At 48.6% G+C, this 16,376-nt stretch overlaps 4 protein-coding genes across 4 annotated transcripts; 1 reads left to right on the top strand and 3 right to left on the bottom strand.

The window, feature by feature from the left end:
* Positions 1 to 1,852: 1,852 nt before the first annotated feature.
* BROUX77_003983 (uncharacterized protein) lies at positions 1,853 to 3,606 on the bottom strand (the record flags this gene model as incomplete). The annotated part of the gene is made up of 2 exons (XM_073748694.1): positions 1,853 to 1,991; positions 2,051 to 3,606. 2 exons carry the CDS (start codon positions 3,604 to 3,606, stop codon positions 1,853 to 1,855), a joined length of 1,695 nt encoding a protein of 564 aa, XP_073606408.1.
* Positions 3,607 to 8,287: 4,681 nt separating this feature from the next.
* On the top strand, positions 8,288 to 8,800 carry BROUX77_003984 (uncharacterized protein; the record flags this gene model as incomplete). The annotated part of the gene is made up of 1 exon (XM_073748695.1): positions 8,288 to 8,800. The coding sequence occupies one exon, from the start codon at positions 8,288 to 8,290 to the stop codon at positions 8,798 to 8,800; it is 513 nt and encodes a 170-aa protein (XP_073606409.1).
* Positions 8,801 to 10,469: 1,669 nt separating this feature from the next.
* On the bottom strand, positions 10,470 to 11,675 carry BROUX77_003985 (uncharacterized protein; the record flags this gene model as incomplete). Its single annotated transcript, XM_073748696.1, has 1 exon — positions 10,470 to 11,675. The coding sequence occupies one exon, from the start codon at positions 11,673 to 11,675 to the stop codon at positions 10,470 to 10,472; it is 1,206 nt and encodes a 401-aa protein (XP_073606410.1).
* Positions 11,676 to 14,284: 2,609 nt separating this feature from the next.
* On the bottom strand, positions 14,285 to 16,297 carry BROUX77_003986 (uncharacterized protein; the record flags this gene model as incomplete). Its single annotated transcript, XM_073748697.1, has 1 exon — positions 14,285 to 16,297. The coding sequence occupies one exon, from the start codon at positions 16,295 to 16,297 to the stop codon at positions 14,285 to 14,287; it is 2,013 nt and encodes a 670-aa protein (XP_073606411.1).
* Positions 16,298 to 16,376: the final 79 nt, after the last annotated feature.

Consider the following 16,376-nt stretch of genomic DNA (forward strand, 5'->3'; position numbering starts at 1 on the left):
TCCAAGATATACAGGTTTGACTTGTCAACACACATCAACTAGTTCGTTTACAATTCTGTGTAGTTAGCTAGTTACCTGTACAAGTTGGTACTCAAGTTCACCTGCATGTGTTCAGCGGTTCTCCCTTTTGCAATCACTCCCTTTTTCCCTTTTTTTTTATGGCTGCACATGGCCATTCCCCCTTTTTCTGTTTTTGCTCCCCTTGAATCGTCTTTGTCTTCCCACTGCTCCCAAGCCAATATCACTAGCATAGATTGTTATACTCGTGCCACAACATGCATGCAAGTTCTGAACTTGGTCACGACGCAAGATCCACTCAACCTAATTATTCTATATGGCTTGAACGCTTTTATGTTTGCCATGTCTCTCTGTATCTATACAATTGCGCTACTGGTACTCCTTGTTTTGAAACCCTAAGGCAACTTGCACTAAGGATAGGCCATCTAGAGGCCGGAGCGAAAATACACAAGGTGGTAGGTGATACATGATTTGCACTAAACCACTCTGCTCTATATATACTTGTAGCAAGACACATGGGCTTGAGCTCCAATCTCTTGCCCTTCAATTTTCCCTAAATCTCCTGAACTTTGCGTCTTGTCTTTCCCTGTATCGTGTCATCTGAACCCCGACATGGAAACTTGTAGGAACGACGTGCCAGAACTACTAGGAGGGGTACCCACACAAAGAAATGCATCTTTCAGAAATCCCGTCGTGTTTTTATTTTTATTTTTTTTATTCATTACTCGCATGAAACCTGTCCCGTCCTGTTATTCTGGTGGATGAAAGATGGAATGGTTGTAAACAACCATTTAGAAACTGGGTTGATTGCCCATGCATCCACAAAATTCTTTTGGTGTTTTTCTACCACTATTTCTTGATTCTTGGTCACCCTTTATCTCCGGTAGTTATTACAATACTGTAGAGATGTCCAGAGCCTGCTTGGTTATTCCGGCTCTTCCACAATGATACCGGAAGAGAGTTCCCTGCCCACAATCTTTTTTATCTACTTTTATACGCATGCAAACGTGTGGAGGCTCATTTGTTGCGGATGTGTTGTTTTATGGCAAGCTTGGGCTTTTCCTCTTGGGGAAAACATGCAAAACTCTAGTAAGCAGAATCCTTTTCTTGAAAAGCTTGTATGTCTGGTGTGTGGTATCGCCATTATAGAGTTAGGGTCTCATGCAAGTCTACTTGCATTAATGTAGTTATTCGAGTAGCATTTGCAGCTATAGTATCGGCAATAGTTGTGCAGTTGGTTCTACCTCTTTCTTATGTACAAAAAAATGCGGGTAACCACTCCTCATGTCGGCATCGAATATCCTGCGGTACTTGTACCTTTGCGGAACATGGTTTCCTACTTCTGGTTCCTGAGATTCGATCAAGATTTGATCGTGTGACTGGCATGTTTTCTCTATGGGTGGTTATTCTTTCATTTCTACCAGAAGCTAGAAGAAATTTACCAGCCTTTGTTGCAACTATCCTTTCCTTCAAGCCCATATTTCTCATCACATCGTCTGCTGTTCCTTGCAAGTTGAAAAGCCTGATGCTCCTTTCTCTCTTATTGGGTCATTTTCATTGAAGGAAGCGAGTGATGGAATTTGTGCCTGCATAAACAAAGCCACGTGCCCTGTGCGTCCTGTTATATTATGCCCGCTGCAAGGGAGACCGGCCCTTCTCGGGATACCGCTAAATTCAAATGCTACACAATACTAACAGGAACAAGGAACAGCTTGTGGTACTGGCTCTTGAACGCTGAATCATTGGGCCTGTTTATTATTTGGGAGATTTGAACAGCCAGGTGTTTATTGTTTAACGCTTCAATATCGTTATATCTATTGGATTGACCGCTACTTCAGTCTGCCTTGACATGCACAATCTTGGTGATGCTGGTTCCATCACGCAATATCTTGGTGGTCTCCTGTAATTGATAGCCGTGAAGCCATGGCAACACAATAGCCCATGAAAACCAATACAGGACGCCCATGAGAAGTCTATAAATTGTTAGCTTGAATCTCGGTCATAAAAAAAAGTGAATAGAATCAACACTTACATGCCCATGCTGACGACGGCGTATGTAGCATACCAAATCCCATCCTTGAACCTCTGTTCTGGGGGGAAGAAAGGCGCTGAAATAAGGACCAGACTGAGAAGAATCCGTAGGTAAACTCCTGGAAGCCATGCTTTGAAGGGTCTTTTTAGATCTGGCCGCCGATACCTCAGTATTATCAAGCCAGAAGCCACAGCCATAGCAAACATTTGAGCTGGATACCCTTCAACTTCTAGAACCAGGTCATACACGTGCTCCGAGGGCGGTGTCGCGATAGCCAGTACCGACGGGAGCCAGTGAATAATTAAAGCCCCGAGTGGCGAATGGAACGGCCGTGTCGACGACAAGAACTCGCCATATGGGAAAAGTCCTTGGCGTGCAATCTCCTGTTTTATTCGTGCCATTGAAAACGCCACCACCATGACGTTGCCGCCAGCCGAGAGCGCAATCACAAGCGGTAAGATGCGGCGTCCCAGGGTCACGCCAAATACACGCTCAAAGAACAATGCAGCAATCATTTCTCCGCTTTCCTTAATCTCATTCATCGGCACAATGATGAAATAGGCGACGTTAGTTAGGAGATATAGCAGACAACATGTGATGAGTGCGGCTGTGGTTGCTGATTTGAGTGTGCGAATAGGATTCTTGATCTCGTTGACCACGTTGTTAGCAGTTTCTAGACCAGAGTAGGAATAGAAAACTTTGAAAAGAGATGTGGATATAGGACTCCAATTCCACACTGAGCCTTCAAATAGGCCAGTCATGAAGGACATAGACTGCTGCTGTAGAGGGATGTGTAGAGGCTGTACATAGAGAACCTGTGGCTCAATACCGGCGCTCCCAATGCCCTTCATGGAGCCTGCCATCATATCTGAAGAGCCAAACATTACGACATAGAGACTCGACAAAATCATAAAACTAATGATTCCAATTTTGATCCAGCCCAATGTGTTCTGGATACGGACACCCCAGCTCGGTAGCACGGCATGCACCAGTACAACAACTGTCAGCAACCCAACCGCCACGCTCCTCCTCAGCACCTCGCCTGCTTCATCATAGCCAAACGCAAAGAGGGTATAACTGCTGAAAATGACGGCATTACTAGCCGTGAAACCCAGAAACACGACATAGACACCCACGAGTGTAGACGTCAGAAACCGTGGCCAGCGGTAGGTAAACTCGAGATACACTTTATCTCCGCCACTTCGTGGCAGCATCGTGCCAAACTCAAGCGTTACTGCTAGCCCACATGCGGCAATCAACGCGCCAACAATCCAGAGTATCAGAGCAAGTCCTGGACTGCCGACAGCGCGCACTATGGTTCCCGGTGTCGCGAAGATGCCGCTCCCAAAGACACGGGAAATTATCAGGATGTAGGTATCTTGCCAGTTCAGTTGACGTCCAACAGCTGCCGTTTCGGGGATCACGTCGTCTTCGATCGCACGCGTGGGCTGAGTCATGTTCGCTTCAACTTCAGCCTCGGAATCTATGAAGTGGCTATCGTTCGTATAATTTTCACTGGGACTGCGCCCGATGAGGGGCCGTGTTTCGCTACTCATGACCACTACCGGTATATGTTTGATATCCGATGTGCCTAGGAAGATTATCAAGATAATGCTTCGCGACAGAGTCAAGATATTGCAATTTCACAGTTCTTGTTGTGCTATCAACATGTGGTAGCACAAAGGTGGGTTGGTGTAGGACAAGTAGTTTGGAGAGCAACAGTTGGCACATAGGCTTTGGACTCGATTTTCAAGTGGAAGACCCGGGAATATCATTAATATCGAGATATATATTCACTCTCTACTTTGGATTAAAAATCAAAGGAGTAGTTTTCTGGCTTCACACGTAGCTTGCGACATCCTGAGTTACGATGAGGAAAGAGATGCATGACATCTTATCCGCGACAGAAAGATAAGATAAGATAAGATAATTTGTTCTTCAAACCCTAACCAATTGTGATTATCGTGATATGTCATGATCAGCGGCTTCCAGAAGACTACCAGTCCGCTTAGCGCATGAAATACATAAAACAGAAACACATCATACCAAGGGGGCTGTGGCAAATATCCTATACTTTCGAGACACGTTTAGAAGACTGTGCGGACAGACACGTGTTGCTTAAATGTGGTTCGTTGTTGCAATCCAACAATAGCCGGTGGGGTTGTGGTGTGATGGACAAGATAACCCGCCGCTGTAGATATGAAGTAGAGGGGCCACCACGTTGGAGAAAAGGATGAACATTCCCTCCCAAAGTCCCAGAGAAGAAAGAGACAATGCTTTCTGGAAGTGTAGATGAAGAATAACTACGCAGAATCCCAATATTTTAGCCGGCTAGTTGGGTTACATGTAGTTATTTGACTATAAGAAAGCTCGTATACGCTGTGAATGAGAAGAAGAAAGAACAGATGGCAGACCTGAGCTTGCTGCATTTGTAATGGCAAGCTCAGCTTGTCAGCAATCAAACCGGGCCGAGAAGGGACATAGAGGGCGCAAGGGAAGCAAGATGGAGGAAAGATAAGCCTGAGGGGCGACTGCATCGGCCCTTTGATGCCCCAACTCATAACTCGGGGTAGTTTACACTGATCTAAAATCAACAAAAAGAGCGACAGTAGAAGGAGAAAAAGAGACGCCCAGGCCAGGTCAGGCCAGACCACACGGAGATAGAAAACTTCTCCGTCGTCTCTTTTCTTTCAGGCTGATTTCCAGCAAGACTCCAAAGTCGAGCCGGGGCCATAGAAACTGTGAATGAAATGGCTGGATAGCAGGGGGGCACCATGGGATTTTTTTTTGAAGAAAACGGGATGACAGTGAGACTCATGTATGCGCTTTGGTTGAGAAAAGAACATGCACGCAAGAGGTCGCAAAATGAAAACAGAAGATTGTATTATTCACCAGAGAAAGCAGCTTACACACACCCAAGGACACTTGTCCTGATCTTACAGCGAACAAAGGGAGCACTGGGCGTGAAAGAGAAAGATGGCAGCAGTGAGCAAAAGGGAAACAGAGCGAACGAAAAGCGAGGCCCAGAAAAAAAAAGCGTTGAAACTTTGGGCGGGCTGTTTGGCCTGTTGCAGTTAGACTAGCCACTGGCTGTTATGGCAGCCAAGCCTACGCGGCTTTAAAGAGAAAAAAAAAGTCTGCAGGCCTCGGCGAAAGAAGAATTCAACTAACGGGCAGACAAGTTTGGTTGGGCTCTGTTTCAAAGTATGCATGTGGCGGATTATGTAAGTATACTTAAAGAGATATAAAGACTTGTCTGGGGAATCTGAGGAGAAATATACACGCCGGAGCGAGTCTGGCGCCCACTAGGAAGCTCGATTTGACAAGGGTGAAGATCTGGCCAAGCCTTGGATTTCCCAAAAAAAAAAAAAAAAATCCGAGGGACGAATGTGATGAGTAGAGAGTGAAGTAAGGATGAGGATTCATGGCTGGACGATACAGGGCGTAACGCTACATTGAGTTGATATGGCTCTCGGTGTGCTGGCATATGCTATTTAGCATGTAACTGGGAGCCCCAGTGGGTTGCGCAATGGAGCAGTAGGATAACGCAGGAGTGCTACGTTGGTGTCCATTAGCACAAACTATTGGCCTCATGGCTTTTAGTCTACGCTTAGGTTTATGTCGGTGTGTCGGTGGGAACGGACCCCTGGCTAAGACAAGAAACAGAAGAAACAGCGACACGAGGACGAAGTCACGAAGGCCAAGGCGAAAGGGCAAGATAGACTTGACTCTGGATAGTGTTAGTTATGTGTTACTTGAGGTTGTGGAGATCCGCGAAGGAGGAAGACAAAAGCCGGATGAGACGGAAGATCACTTTTCGTCTGACTGCTGGTGTGTGTAATGTGTGTGGTACCTGTATCAGAGCAAGAGGCAGAATAAGCTTGCAAGCCCGCTGTTCCCCATCGACACTTGTCTTAGCTGGACGTGGCAGAGTTTTTCTCTCGCTTTCTCTCTCTTGCGCTGCCACGGTTGGCTACTTTGATTATCTTTTCGGCCCCCCTATTCTCACAAGACCGTAACAGCAGGGTCTAGACCTTTTTTTTGTCTTTACAGACAAGACAGACAGACACTGGAAGCCACAGGAGCAGAGAACCAAGTCCACAAGTAACCTGGATCGAGATGTAAATTTCATGCGTGCAATCCTTCTGCCCCGGCCAAGCTGTCCGGTTTGGGATTCCGCTCGTAGCAAAACGCAGAGTCCCAATCCTGGTTGTTTTTTTTCAAGGTTTAATTCCTCTCAGGCTATGGCACAAAAGTGCCGCCGCCGGAGCTTGCTATGCAAACACCGCCTGAGCAAGATAGAGAGGCCCCAAAACATAGAGACACACACACACACACTTAGCCACGCCACAGCACACGACACGCCTAGAGTGGCTTAGAAACTGGAACTCTGCTTTCGTGTGTCCGTGCCGTCAGAGAAGGCTCTTGGACATGGAGTGGAGTGGGGAGCGCCCCAGCAAAGAGCTGTTCGCTCGCTGTCAGCTTGTTTCCGAGCCTGGGTCTTGCTGGGCCCGCCCTCCTGTCAACCCGTTATCGCCAAGTCGTTCATGGTGCCTTTTATTTCCTTAGCTTGTCTTTTCTTGGCTCTGACCCCAGCCTCGCCAACAACTGTGACTTGCGATACAAGAGGAAGGGAAGAAGAAGAAAGGAAAACAAAAGGAAGAAAATCCCTTTTGTCGAGGGTCAAGGGCGCCGTCCTTATCGCCCCAGCCCTGCGCAATCGACAGACATCTCGTGTCTCTCTGTTTGATTTGTGTTTAGTTCTGCCATGCGACCAGTGGCCAAAGAAGGATTCCAGTGTCGCATATGGCGCCGGTTTGAGATGCTGGCTCAGGGTCTTTGGCCAAGCAATACCGCAATCCAAAAGGACGAGAATGGATGCTGACTGGCTACTGCGGTTGCACATTGACGGAAGTGTAGTACTTGACATGACCTCCCCCTTTCCCGGATTTTATTTTTTCTGTGGGAATCTTCAATGGTTGAGTAAATATATTTGCATTTATCGTGCTCTCCTCGCTGAGAAGGAAATCATGGAGGCGCTGGTGGGCTTGTCTGTCTTATTGCGCTGTGGTGATATTGATTGGAGGGGGATGGTGGCGAGACGCTGGCGTTATCCTCTGTACAAGAGCTGGATAATTGAAAACCCATCATAATAATACCTGTATACTGGGACAGTCTCAGACGGTCAGGCCCTAGAAGCACTAAAACTCAAGCCGAACTACCTGTTCTTGTTCATCACTTGCAGAGCCTGGAAGCCCTTGAGCCTCCGCCCTAGAACCTAGACCCCCAGGGCCCTGTCCTCCCGAAGCCTCTGTATGCAGGACATCAGCCACCTCGGCTTTCTCTGCCCCCCTCGCCATCCATCTCCCACTCCTTCACGACATCGCATTGCAATCCTATCTCTACTGTGTCAAATCCTTCACCAAGCCCGTCTTGTCTGCTGTAAGTTGGTCGACTCCTCGTTCTTCGTCTACCGACAAGCCCCTATCCCCCTTGCAGAAAAGGTTGATAGTCTTGGTCGGCCAGCTTGTTCCTCTGCTTCCTGGCTTCTGGCTCTTGTTTCTGGTGCTGGGTTACTGATTAATTCTCCCGTCGTACTCTCGCTGGGTCCTCCACTTCGCGTGGGACGGCGCGTGTGCTGGGATCCTGTTCATGGGACCCTCTCCACAGTATGGCCCGACGACGCTTGGCTTTCTGCATGTCAAGCTCACTTTCGCTTCAATGCCAGACGGCCGTTTTAGTAGCATTTTAGAGCGCATTGATCCTGGAGTCAAACTCGAAGTCGAGAACATCCGGCTCGGCTGCATCTGATAGAGCTAGCAGCCCTCCCCCCGTCTCCTCGTCCCCCCGGCGCGTATGTGCGTGTTTGTATGCTTGATCTTTCCAGCCGCCCTGTCTCATGTTGCCCCTTTGGTTTATTGTTTATTTTATCGTGTTTGTAATACGCCAAAGGATCGTTGATCGTTGTATGTCTAACTTTGTCTTGCGACTCTCTGCTCCATGTTCCTTTGTACTCGTAGCCCATAGCACTACTATATTACCGGAGCACTCCCACCGACACTGCGTTCCATTTCCTCCACTCTTTCCCTCATACTCTTGGTACTTTTAAGCTACGCATACTTTTCTCTTTTTCCTTTTCTTTTTGAAAGTCCTCAGTCTCTATCAGACTGTACTATCGCCTTCATTTCCACCGCTCACATAGACAGACACGCACAGCTCACATAACCACCGGTCATCATGGGAATCATCGACCGTATCCAGGCCAAGCTTGAGCTTATGCGCCTCGAGAAGCGTTACACCCGCCACCGTCACCGTCGCTCCACCTTCCAGACCAACGCTGTGTACGTCGACGGCGAATACATCTACCAGACGCCCAACGTCACCGGCTCATCAGACTACTCGAGCGCCAGCAACAGCAGCAGTGGCACATCCAACACCAACGCCGCAGTTGGCATGAATGCGGGCAGCAGCGGCTTCATGTCCAGCACCACCAACCATGACGCCAGCGTCTTTGACGCCCATCTGCCCCCTCGCCACTTTGCACCTGACGCACACTCGCCCGCGCCCATCTCGCCAGCATCCATGTCTAGCCAGGACAGCTCGCTTGCCGGCAGAGACCAGCGCAGCAAGCGCAACTCGTCCATGCAGATGCCCGCCTTTGGCGGCTCTTATGCGCAAACCTCTTCGTCGTCCTCGGCGGCGTCGTCACCCACCACCAAAACATCCTCTGCCCCGCCCTCGGCATGGTAGTTGGGTCGCATGAGCCTTTTTTTGTTTCCTTTTTTACTCATACCCAAAAAGATGGTCGATGCTTGCAGCATGCAGCTGTGGTCTGTGTGGTGTCCGTTTCAAATATGTCTACATATCAACGACTGGATATATGACTTGGCATGGGACTTTCAGTCCAGCGGCTCGAGCAGCACGGGCTATACATGACGACGACGACCTATTGGTACTGTGTTTGCCTTTCTACTACGCTCTGACGAACTTTTACGACATTATTACTTTCCTTTGTTTACATTGCTTTCTTTGTCTTCGGCTTCTTTGGTTGATCCATCTTCACTTTACGACTCTTTATTATCTTACTTCTCATTCATCTCTGTCCGTTTCCGCCTTGACATAGCCTTTCTGACAGTCGGCACAATGACGTATCTGCTTTGCCTGCCCTCCTCATATTGTCCTCATCTCACATTTTGACGCCGTGCTTCACCTTTTTTTTTGTCTTGCCCTTCATCTGTGTTTCTGCTCCGGTGCCACCGGAAGCATCGCCTTTTGTTTTTTTTAGTCTGAAGTGGATTTGAAATACCCCAAAACAAGAATTTAACCCGGAATTTGCCAATGATTTTGCATTTCTGTAGTGATCGTGTTTATATATGCAACAGGAAATGAGCAAAGACGCTGAGCTGTTGACGTCTGTAATTCGACCATCGAAACATACGAAATGACCACAGTATGCCGTAATTCTCATCGCTTGTTGCCTGGAAACCCCTCGCTCCAGGCCGGCATGTGAGGCATTGTCAACACATGCTTGGTAGAATCGCGTTGTTTGTATTCTTTGATCTCTGCCTACTGTTATCTCGCAGCAATATGACGGCATGTTCCAAACCGAAGCAGTCGGGTGATGTCATCTTCGCATTAACTCCTGGGCAGTCGGCCATTGCGGGTGCGCATATATTTCAAGTGTCTCCTAATGATTTATAGGGTTCAACAACCACGTGACATTAATCTAAAAATGGCATAAACCCTAATGTGAGATAGCCTTTCAACAAAACCAAGTTGGCTCGCTTAGCTCAGTTGGTTAGAGCGTCGTACTAATATTCAACCGCTGAACATCAAGTAATGCGAAGGTCGCCAGTTCGACCCTGGTAGTGAGCATCACACAATCCTTCATTTTTCCCCGCAAATATCTTTTTTGCATCTCCATATTACGCCATACTGCTGGCATCTTCAAATGACTCAGTAAACATTCATGTGCAATGTTACACGCAATTAATCCCTGCAAATATATGGAGAAAGATGAAATATTTCGACTTCATGTGTGTTAACATGATGCTCTTGTTTTTTTTTTTCTTTTTGTCTGGAGTTGGTTAAGCTTGGATTTTCTCACCGGGCGCCAGCTGAGCCTCATCGGCATATGACGCACTTGTATTACTGGCAGTGTCTTAAATTTCGCCGCTTTCCGTCCATGTCTGCTTCGGGCTTGGTAAAATGTAAGACAAGAATGGGAGGTATATTTTGGTGAGTGCTTGTATGTTTTGAGCGACACAAGTACAACACTGCGGCTTTTGTGCCAAACATTTGGATATCGAAACTAATTAGAAGCTAATATGTGCGGGCCTTGACTGATGCAAAGGGCAATAAACACTCTCGTAAACCATGAAATACAACTTGTGCCACGCTCACATGGCGCGCCACTGCTTCATCTCAGATGGGCATGTGGGGGATGAGGGTCAAATGTAGTACCCGACCACGAAGTTTGTGGCGTCTCGGTTGTCGGGCCCGGTTGATCGCTCGGGCGTCTCAAGGTAGGGGCATCCTTGATGGATCCGATGGAGCTGGGGACCTTGTTGGGAAGTGTAGGAGGCGAAATCTTGCCCGGAGCCACGGTAGTAGGAGACTGAATCGGAGTAGCCTCTATATCTATCTTGGCCTTCTTGGATTTGCGACCAAAGATGCCTGCCATTCCCATGTACGGCATGTTCACGGGCGACTCGCCGTCAAAGATGAGTAGGTCATAAATGAAGGCACCGAGTAGAGTTCCGAGAAAGGGTGACACCATGGGTACCCAGAAGTAATAGTTGCCGGCCGACCACACCCGGGTACCGTAGCCGACCATATAGGATGCGAGACGGGGCATGAAATCACGAGCCATGTTGATGGCGTAGCCAGTTTCCCAACCAAAGCACAGACCGATTGCAAACACCAAAAGACCTACAGCCATGGGCAGTGCAACAGCACCACCAATGTTACCGCGGTCAGTGACAGCCAAGATACCGGCCATCAGCACAGCTGATGCCAGAGCCTCGGAGAACATCTGGCCTGCCTTGTTGAGGAACGGCTGGGGGTATGTGCACCACAGGCCAGCCGTCGAGGTCGCGCCGCCGACAGTGCGCACACCGTGACCACCTTCAAAGTTGTCAATGGCCGAGACGTAGTTGGCGTACATGAGAAGCGCACCGACAAAGCCGCCGAGCATTTGGGCCGCGATGTAACCGGGGACCTTGCGCCACGAGAACTGACGGAATACGGCCAATGCAAGCGTTACGGCAGGGTTTAGGTGAGCGCCTGACTTTCCGCCCGCGAAAATACCAAAGGCTACCGCGAGACCCCAACCGAAATTTATACTGACGTAACCACCAGCGGCGCCACCACTGAGAACACTCTGGGCTACCACACTGTCTCCAAAGAGGACAATAACAAGTGTGCCGAGGAACTCAGAGAAGTAGTCCTGGTAAGCGCGACGGATGCGCGGCCAGGTAGCGTTTCCAGCGGGTTCGAAGTCATCGACTTCAATGGCAATATTGTTGTGTTCATGTTTGATTCGGTCATCTTGATCATGCGTTTGGGAACTTCTTTCGTGATGGTGAATTGAGATGGCTTTGGGACTCGGTGGAGAGGGAGCCATTATTTGTGTAAAAGAAGAGAAGATGGAGAAAAAGGGAGGAGGGAGGGAAACGGGAAGGATCTGGAAGGCTATTTTTAAGGTTAGTATTCAGGGAGATGAGAATCTGAGGAACTTAGAGAGAGGAGAAGGAATGAATGGAAAAAGAAAGATGCACGATGCAATGTGTATTAAAATAAAAAACTTCAGACGAGGACGGATAAGGATATAAGAGAGTGTTGATGTAATAGGAAGGGGATCTGACTTACTGTAATTGCTGAAAGCTCACTGACGAATGTATGTGAAGCTAAGCTTCAATGACCGGAAGTAGAAACTGGCAGCAGAGAATGGAACTTGAATTAGACTGACGCAAGACCAATCTTAACTTGGCAATTCTTTAACAACAACGTGCTGAGTGACTCAAAAGTCCGTGTGAGAGAGCTTGAGACTGAAGCAGAACCTCTGCTCTATTTATACGCTCTCGCCATACCGCGCGGCTTTGCCCTTTCGGACCAAGTCTTACACACATTAACTGATACTTTGTGACTTGCTAGGCTCAGCTCATAGCTCGTGTGCCAAAGGTGTGCCACCGCGGTCTCGTCTGTGTGCTTGTGTGTCTTTGGCACGCTAGTCACCATGCCATGGGCCGATATTGCCTCCATGTTTCTTCTCCTCCACCCACACCATTAACCTCGGTATCCTCTTGCCAGCTCGTGTCTGGCTTGTGGCTGGCACTGGCTTGCGCGATACGCTAACCGGTTTGAACGGGAAATCTAGCGGTTGTCCGCCGCATCTGTTCAAAAAGTGGATGTTTGACAGGTTCTGTTGGGGTAAAAGAGAACAGGACCATGAACAAAGACTAGTTTGTTGTGTTTGTATATCCACATGGACTTATAAGACGATAAGTCTGTGAGTTTTTAGCCGGATAGTGACTCTGATAGTGCCATCACTGAAGGGAGAACGGAAGAAGGGGGTGAGTAAGAGAGAAAGAGATAAGATCAACTTGCGAGAGAGAAGCTATACAGTGTGAGCAAGACTTTGCGGAGTCTCATGAACACACCTCTATAAAAGTACACCTCCACACACAGGCTTTGGGGCGAGGTGGTCGCGTCCAGAAACATACTACAAGCACTTGTACAACCGAACGGATAAGGAATATAGGAGGCTGAGAACTTGTTCAATACAAGAACACACTAGTCTGACTTCTGCAGGTGACCACGGGCCAGCTACTACTCTTAGCTACGTAGCATCGTGACTTGGGGACTATGTGTGACTAAGTTGTCTCCTATACTCTGTTCATTTTAGCCTGTTGCTTCAAGCCAAGCACAAGTGAAGGGCTTGGGGTACGAGAAGTACTTCTTCGTACATACATGTATACTAATAAAATGCAAAGGAAATAAAGTGACCAGTCCGGAAAAATCTGGGGCACAATCTGGGGTGTTTGGGGAAGCACTTACACAGTACACAGGGGAGTCTGTGTCTGGGAGAGGCTTAGACTTTGACATAGCAGTCGACATTAAGCAGGGGATTGAGACCCCATCTTGACCGAGGGCAAGTGACAGTCGGGAACTCGAGGACTCGAGGACTCGGTCGCTTGAGGACTCGGGAATCTGTGTACCTCGCTTGCTCCCTTGCACTTTGTCCTACTGTGTCCCTGTCTTCCCCCTTCCCCTTCTTTCCAATGATTACTTCTTCCATCTTTTTCTCTTCCCTCTCTTCCTTCTTTCCCAAGTTGGTCTTCTCTCTTTGCTCTTTTCTCCATATTTATCCGGCGTGGACTTAGCGTGTTGGGTTGGGGTAGAATTGGAGAAGAGGCGAGAGTTCGAATTTGGGGTTGGTGGCCTTTGTCTTTATTTTTCCTCTCTTTTGAGGCTCGTCGAGTCTCGTGATGATGCAAAGGAGACAAATAAGAGAGAAGAGATGAAAAAAAAAACCCTTTGCCGTAACACAGGGATTTCCACGGGCGCCACACTAAAAATGACGATACCTTTGCTTTAACTAACATGTAGTTGACTGTGGATGTACCTGCGAATCCTACTGCTTTCATTTTAGGTCCTGGGTACTCCCCCACCCGGCAAAAATCCTGCCCCGCTGCCAAAGGCCCAAGAGGATCATCATAGATGGGACGGAACGACGCCAGTAGGAAGCTTGCAACTGAGAGACAGGTGCTAATAATAAGTAGGAATCTAGCTTCTGCCTGGGGTTGGGATTAGGACTGAGACGACGTGTACAGGTTTGTTTGTTGTAGGCAGACAAGTCGCTATTTTGTCTACATCTTTAACATTCTGCGCCCTTGTGTCCAGCGCTGTGGGAAATACGTTTTGGGCACAATCCAACAGTCCCTTTACCCAAGGAGAACGCACGGCCATGACTCCATATCGTGACCACATAGACCAACATCCCGTGTAGGGGTGTCAAACACATGCCTCAGCCTCCTTTGACTTGGTTGTCACACTTGATTGATTCCGCGCTATCTTGTACTATCGCACTCAACACCATTGGCGTACTTGTAGACCACTTCTCCAACACTTTCTCCTTTTTTTTCTTCTCCAACTATCCAGTTCTTTTTCACTCTTAGACCCCTTCGCCCATGTCTCCTGCCCATCCCCATCGTTATGCCCTTTTCCGCTTCTCTACTGTGACGAGATCAGCTGGCCAATCCACGACCGGAAGTCCCGCTGCAGCCATCTGGCAAGTACCTGGAGCACTGCCACCAGACGATACGTCTCTTGCACCATGGCTGTCGACCCGATCACGACCGGACCAACCATGACCACCTGCTCAGTATCGTCGCGGCACGCAAAGAACAATCTCCACGTGTCGCCCTCAGCTGAGATCAGCGGCAGCACCGGCAGTGACGGCACACGGTGCTTGGGCTTAAGCAAATCAAAGCGCTTGAAGCAACTGGCTGCCCACACAAATAACCGTGTCCGCATGTGTTGGACCGAGTCGTTGAGTGACGCACTGCCTACAAACACTCCCATAGGTGAGTTACGCATGCGCCGGTACATCGATGGCGTGATTGATGGCACGCTGGCCCTCTTGAGTAACTGCTTGACTCCCATCCGTAGCTTCTCATCTTTCTCGGGATCCAAACCAATACCATAACCGCGCATAAAATCCTGCTCAGCCTGTTTCTTGACGAGTTGGTTGCGAGATAGAGGCTGCGATTCATCTACCACCATCTCCGTGTCATCCACCAAGAACTGGTAGCAGATTTGCGCCCGGTCGAGGTCTTGCATCAGAACAGAGTTTCCAAACGCAAGGTCAAGAACACTACGATGAACTTCGTAGTTAGAAAAACCCCCAGACTGCGCCTGGTTGGAGCGTTTCACAATATCAATAATCTTATCCATCTCGGCGGATAGATCTGCGATGCTCATATCGTCATTACCTAGCCGTTGGGTGAGAGAACCGTATGCACTTTCAGGTTGGTACTGGAAGTCGTCTAATTCTTCTAAATCATGACGCTTGTACGCAGGAAGGAAGGGCTCACCACCTTCCAAAATGTCACGGATTCTGTCCAAAACTCGCGTGAAGCTTGGCTCGGATCTTGATACCCTCGGACGAATTGCCTTGAATGACGAAGTGGTCATCCACACAATCTCCCAATCCATGTCAGGAGTCGACTTGACGACTTCGGAGACCGGAGAAGGCGACACGGATGCATTACTAGCAGCAATATTCTTATGGAATGAGCCAGCAGACACATCATCGTTCTCAACTTTGGTATTCTCGGTCATGGTTGCGTTTGCCTTGGGTTTGCTCTTATCAGTAGCAACAGCGGTATTCACGTCGGTGGGGGCAGGAAGGGGTTCGGGAATGGCCAATTCCTCGGGGGGTGAACCAATTGTTGTTGATGGAGTGATCTCATTGGCCAACTCTTCGTAGTCATGCGAAGGAGCATCATCCGTGTAGTTCGTGGGAGTGGTAGAAGCAGCAATAGAGTCATTGGTCAGCGTGCGCACCTGTTCCTTTGCCTTCTTCTTTTCGATATGCTCAGTATACCGGCGTCTCATGTCTTCTACAACGGGAAGTCGGAGGCCGGGGACATCAATGAACATGCGCGGATCCATGATCTCCTCCTCATCCGTGTCGTTTCCGGAAGTCTCATTGTTATTTGAGGCATGGCGGTTGATGCGTTCTTCGCGTTGCGAAGATGCTGGCATAGGCACATCAACCCATGGCGTTCTTTCCGTGGAAGATGGAGATACCTCAGTGGCAATGGATGCCTCCGCCTCCTCTTCAGGAAGTTCTTCTGGAACTACAGTGCCCTGAAACGAGCGGTTATTCAAGATTGTGGCCATCATGTTCTTGATGCCATTCTGGATCACAGGGTCAGACCAAAGCTCGGCTTCAAGAGCTTTGGTGGTTTGCGGTTCGGTTGAGTTCGATGGTGCGGAGGGAGTATCTGAGCTGGCAATGGTGGAAGATTGGGAGGGCTTTGAAACGGAAGAATGCTTCGAGATGCTCAGTCGAGAGGCAGGTCGAGATGGGGCGTTGCGCACGGTTAGTGTTGCACGTCCGGCTCGCTGCGATAAAGCTACAGAGCTTGTGCTCCGGATAGACATGGATGAAGAGGTTCTATTGCGGAGATTTGCAATTTTTTGGTTGGTTTTGGGACTGGCGGGAGGTTGATGTGACATGATGAAAGTTTTTCACGGTGAGAACGCCTTTGGTGTTAATGGCAAAAGGACGGTTTCAAGGTTCAACAAGACCGAGGCA

Source organism: Berkeleyomyces rouxiae (assembly GCF_048999995.1).
Source record: "Berkeleyomyces rouxiae strain 22BRR77 chromosome Unknown BrBRR77_ptg000003l, whole genome shotgun sequence".
Lineage (NCBI taxonomy): Eukaryota > Fungi > Ascomycota > Sordariomycetes > Microascales > Ceratocystidaceae > Berkeleyomyces > Berkeleyomyces rouxiae.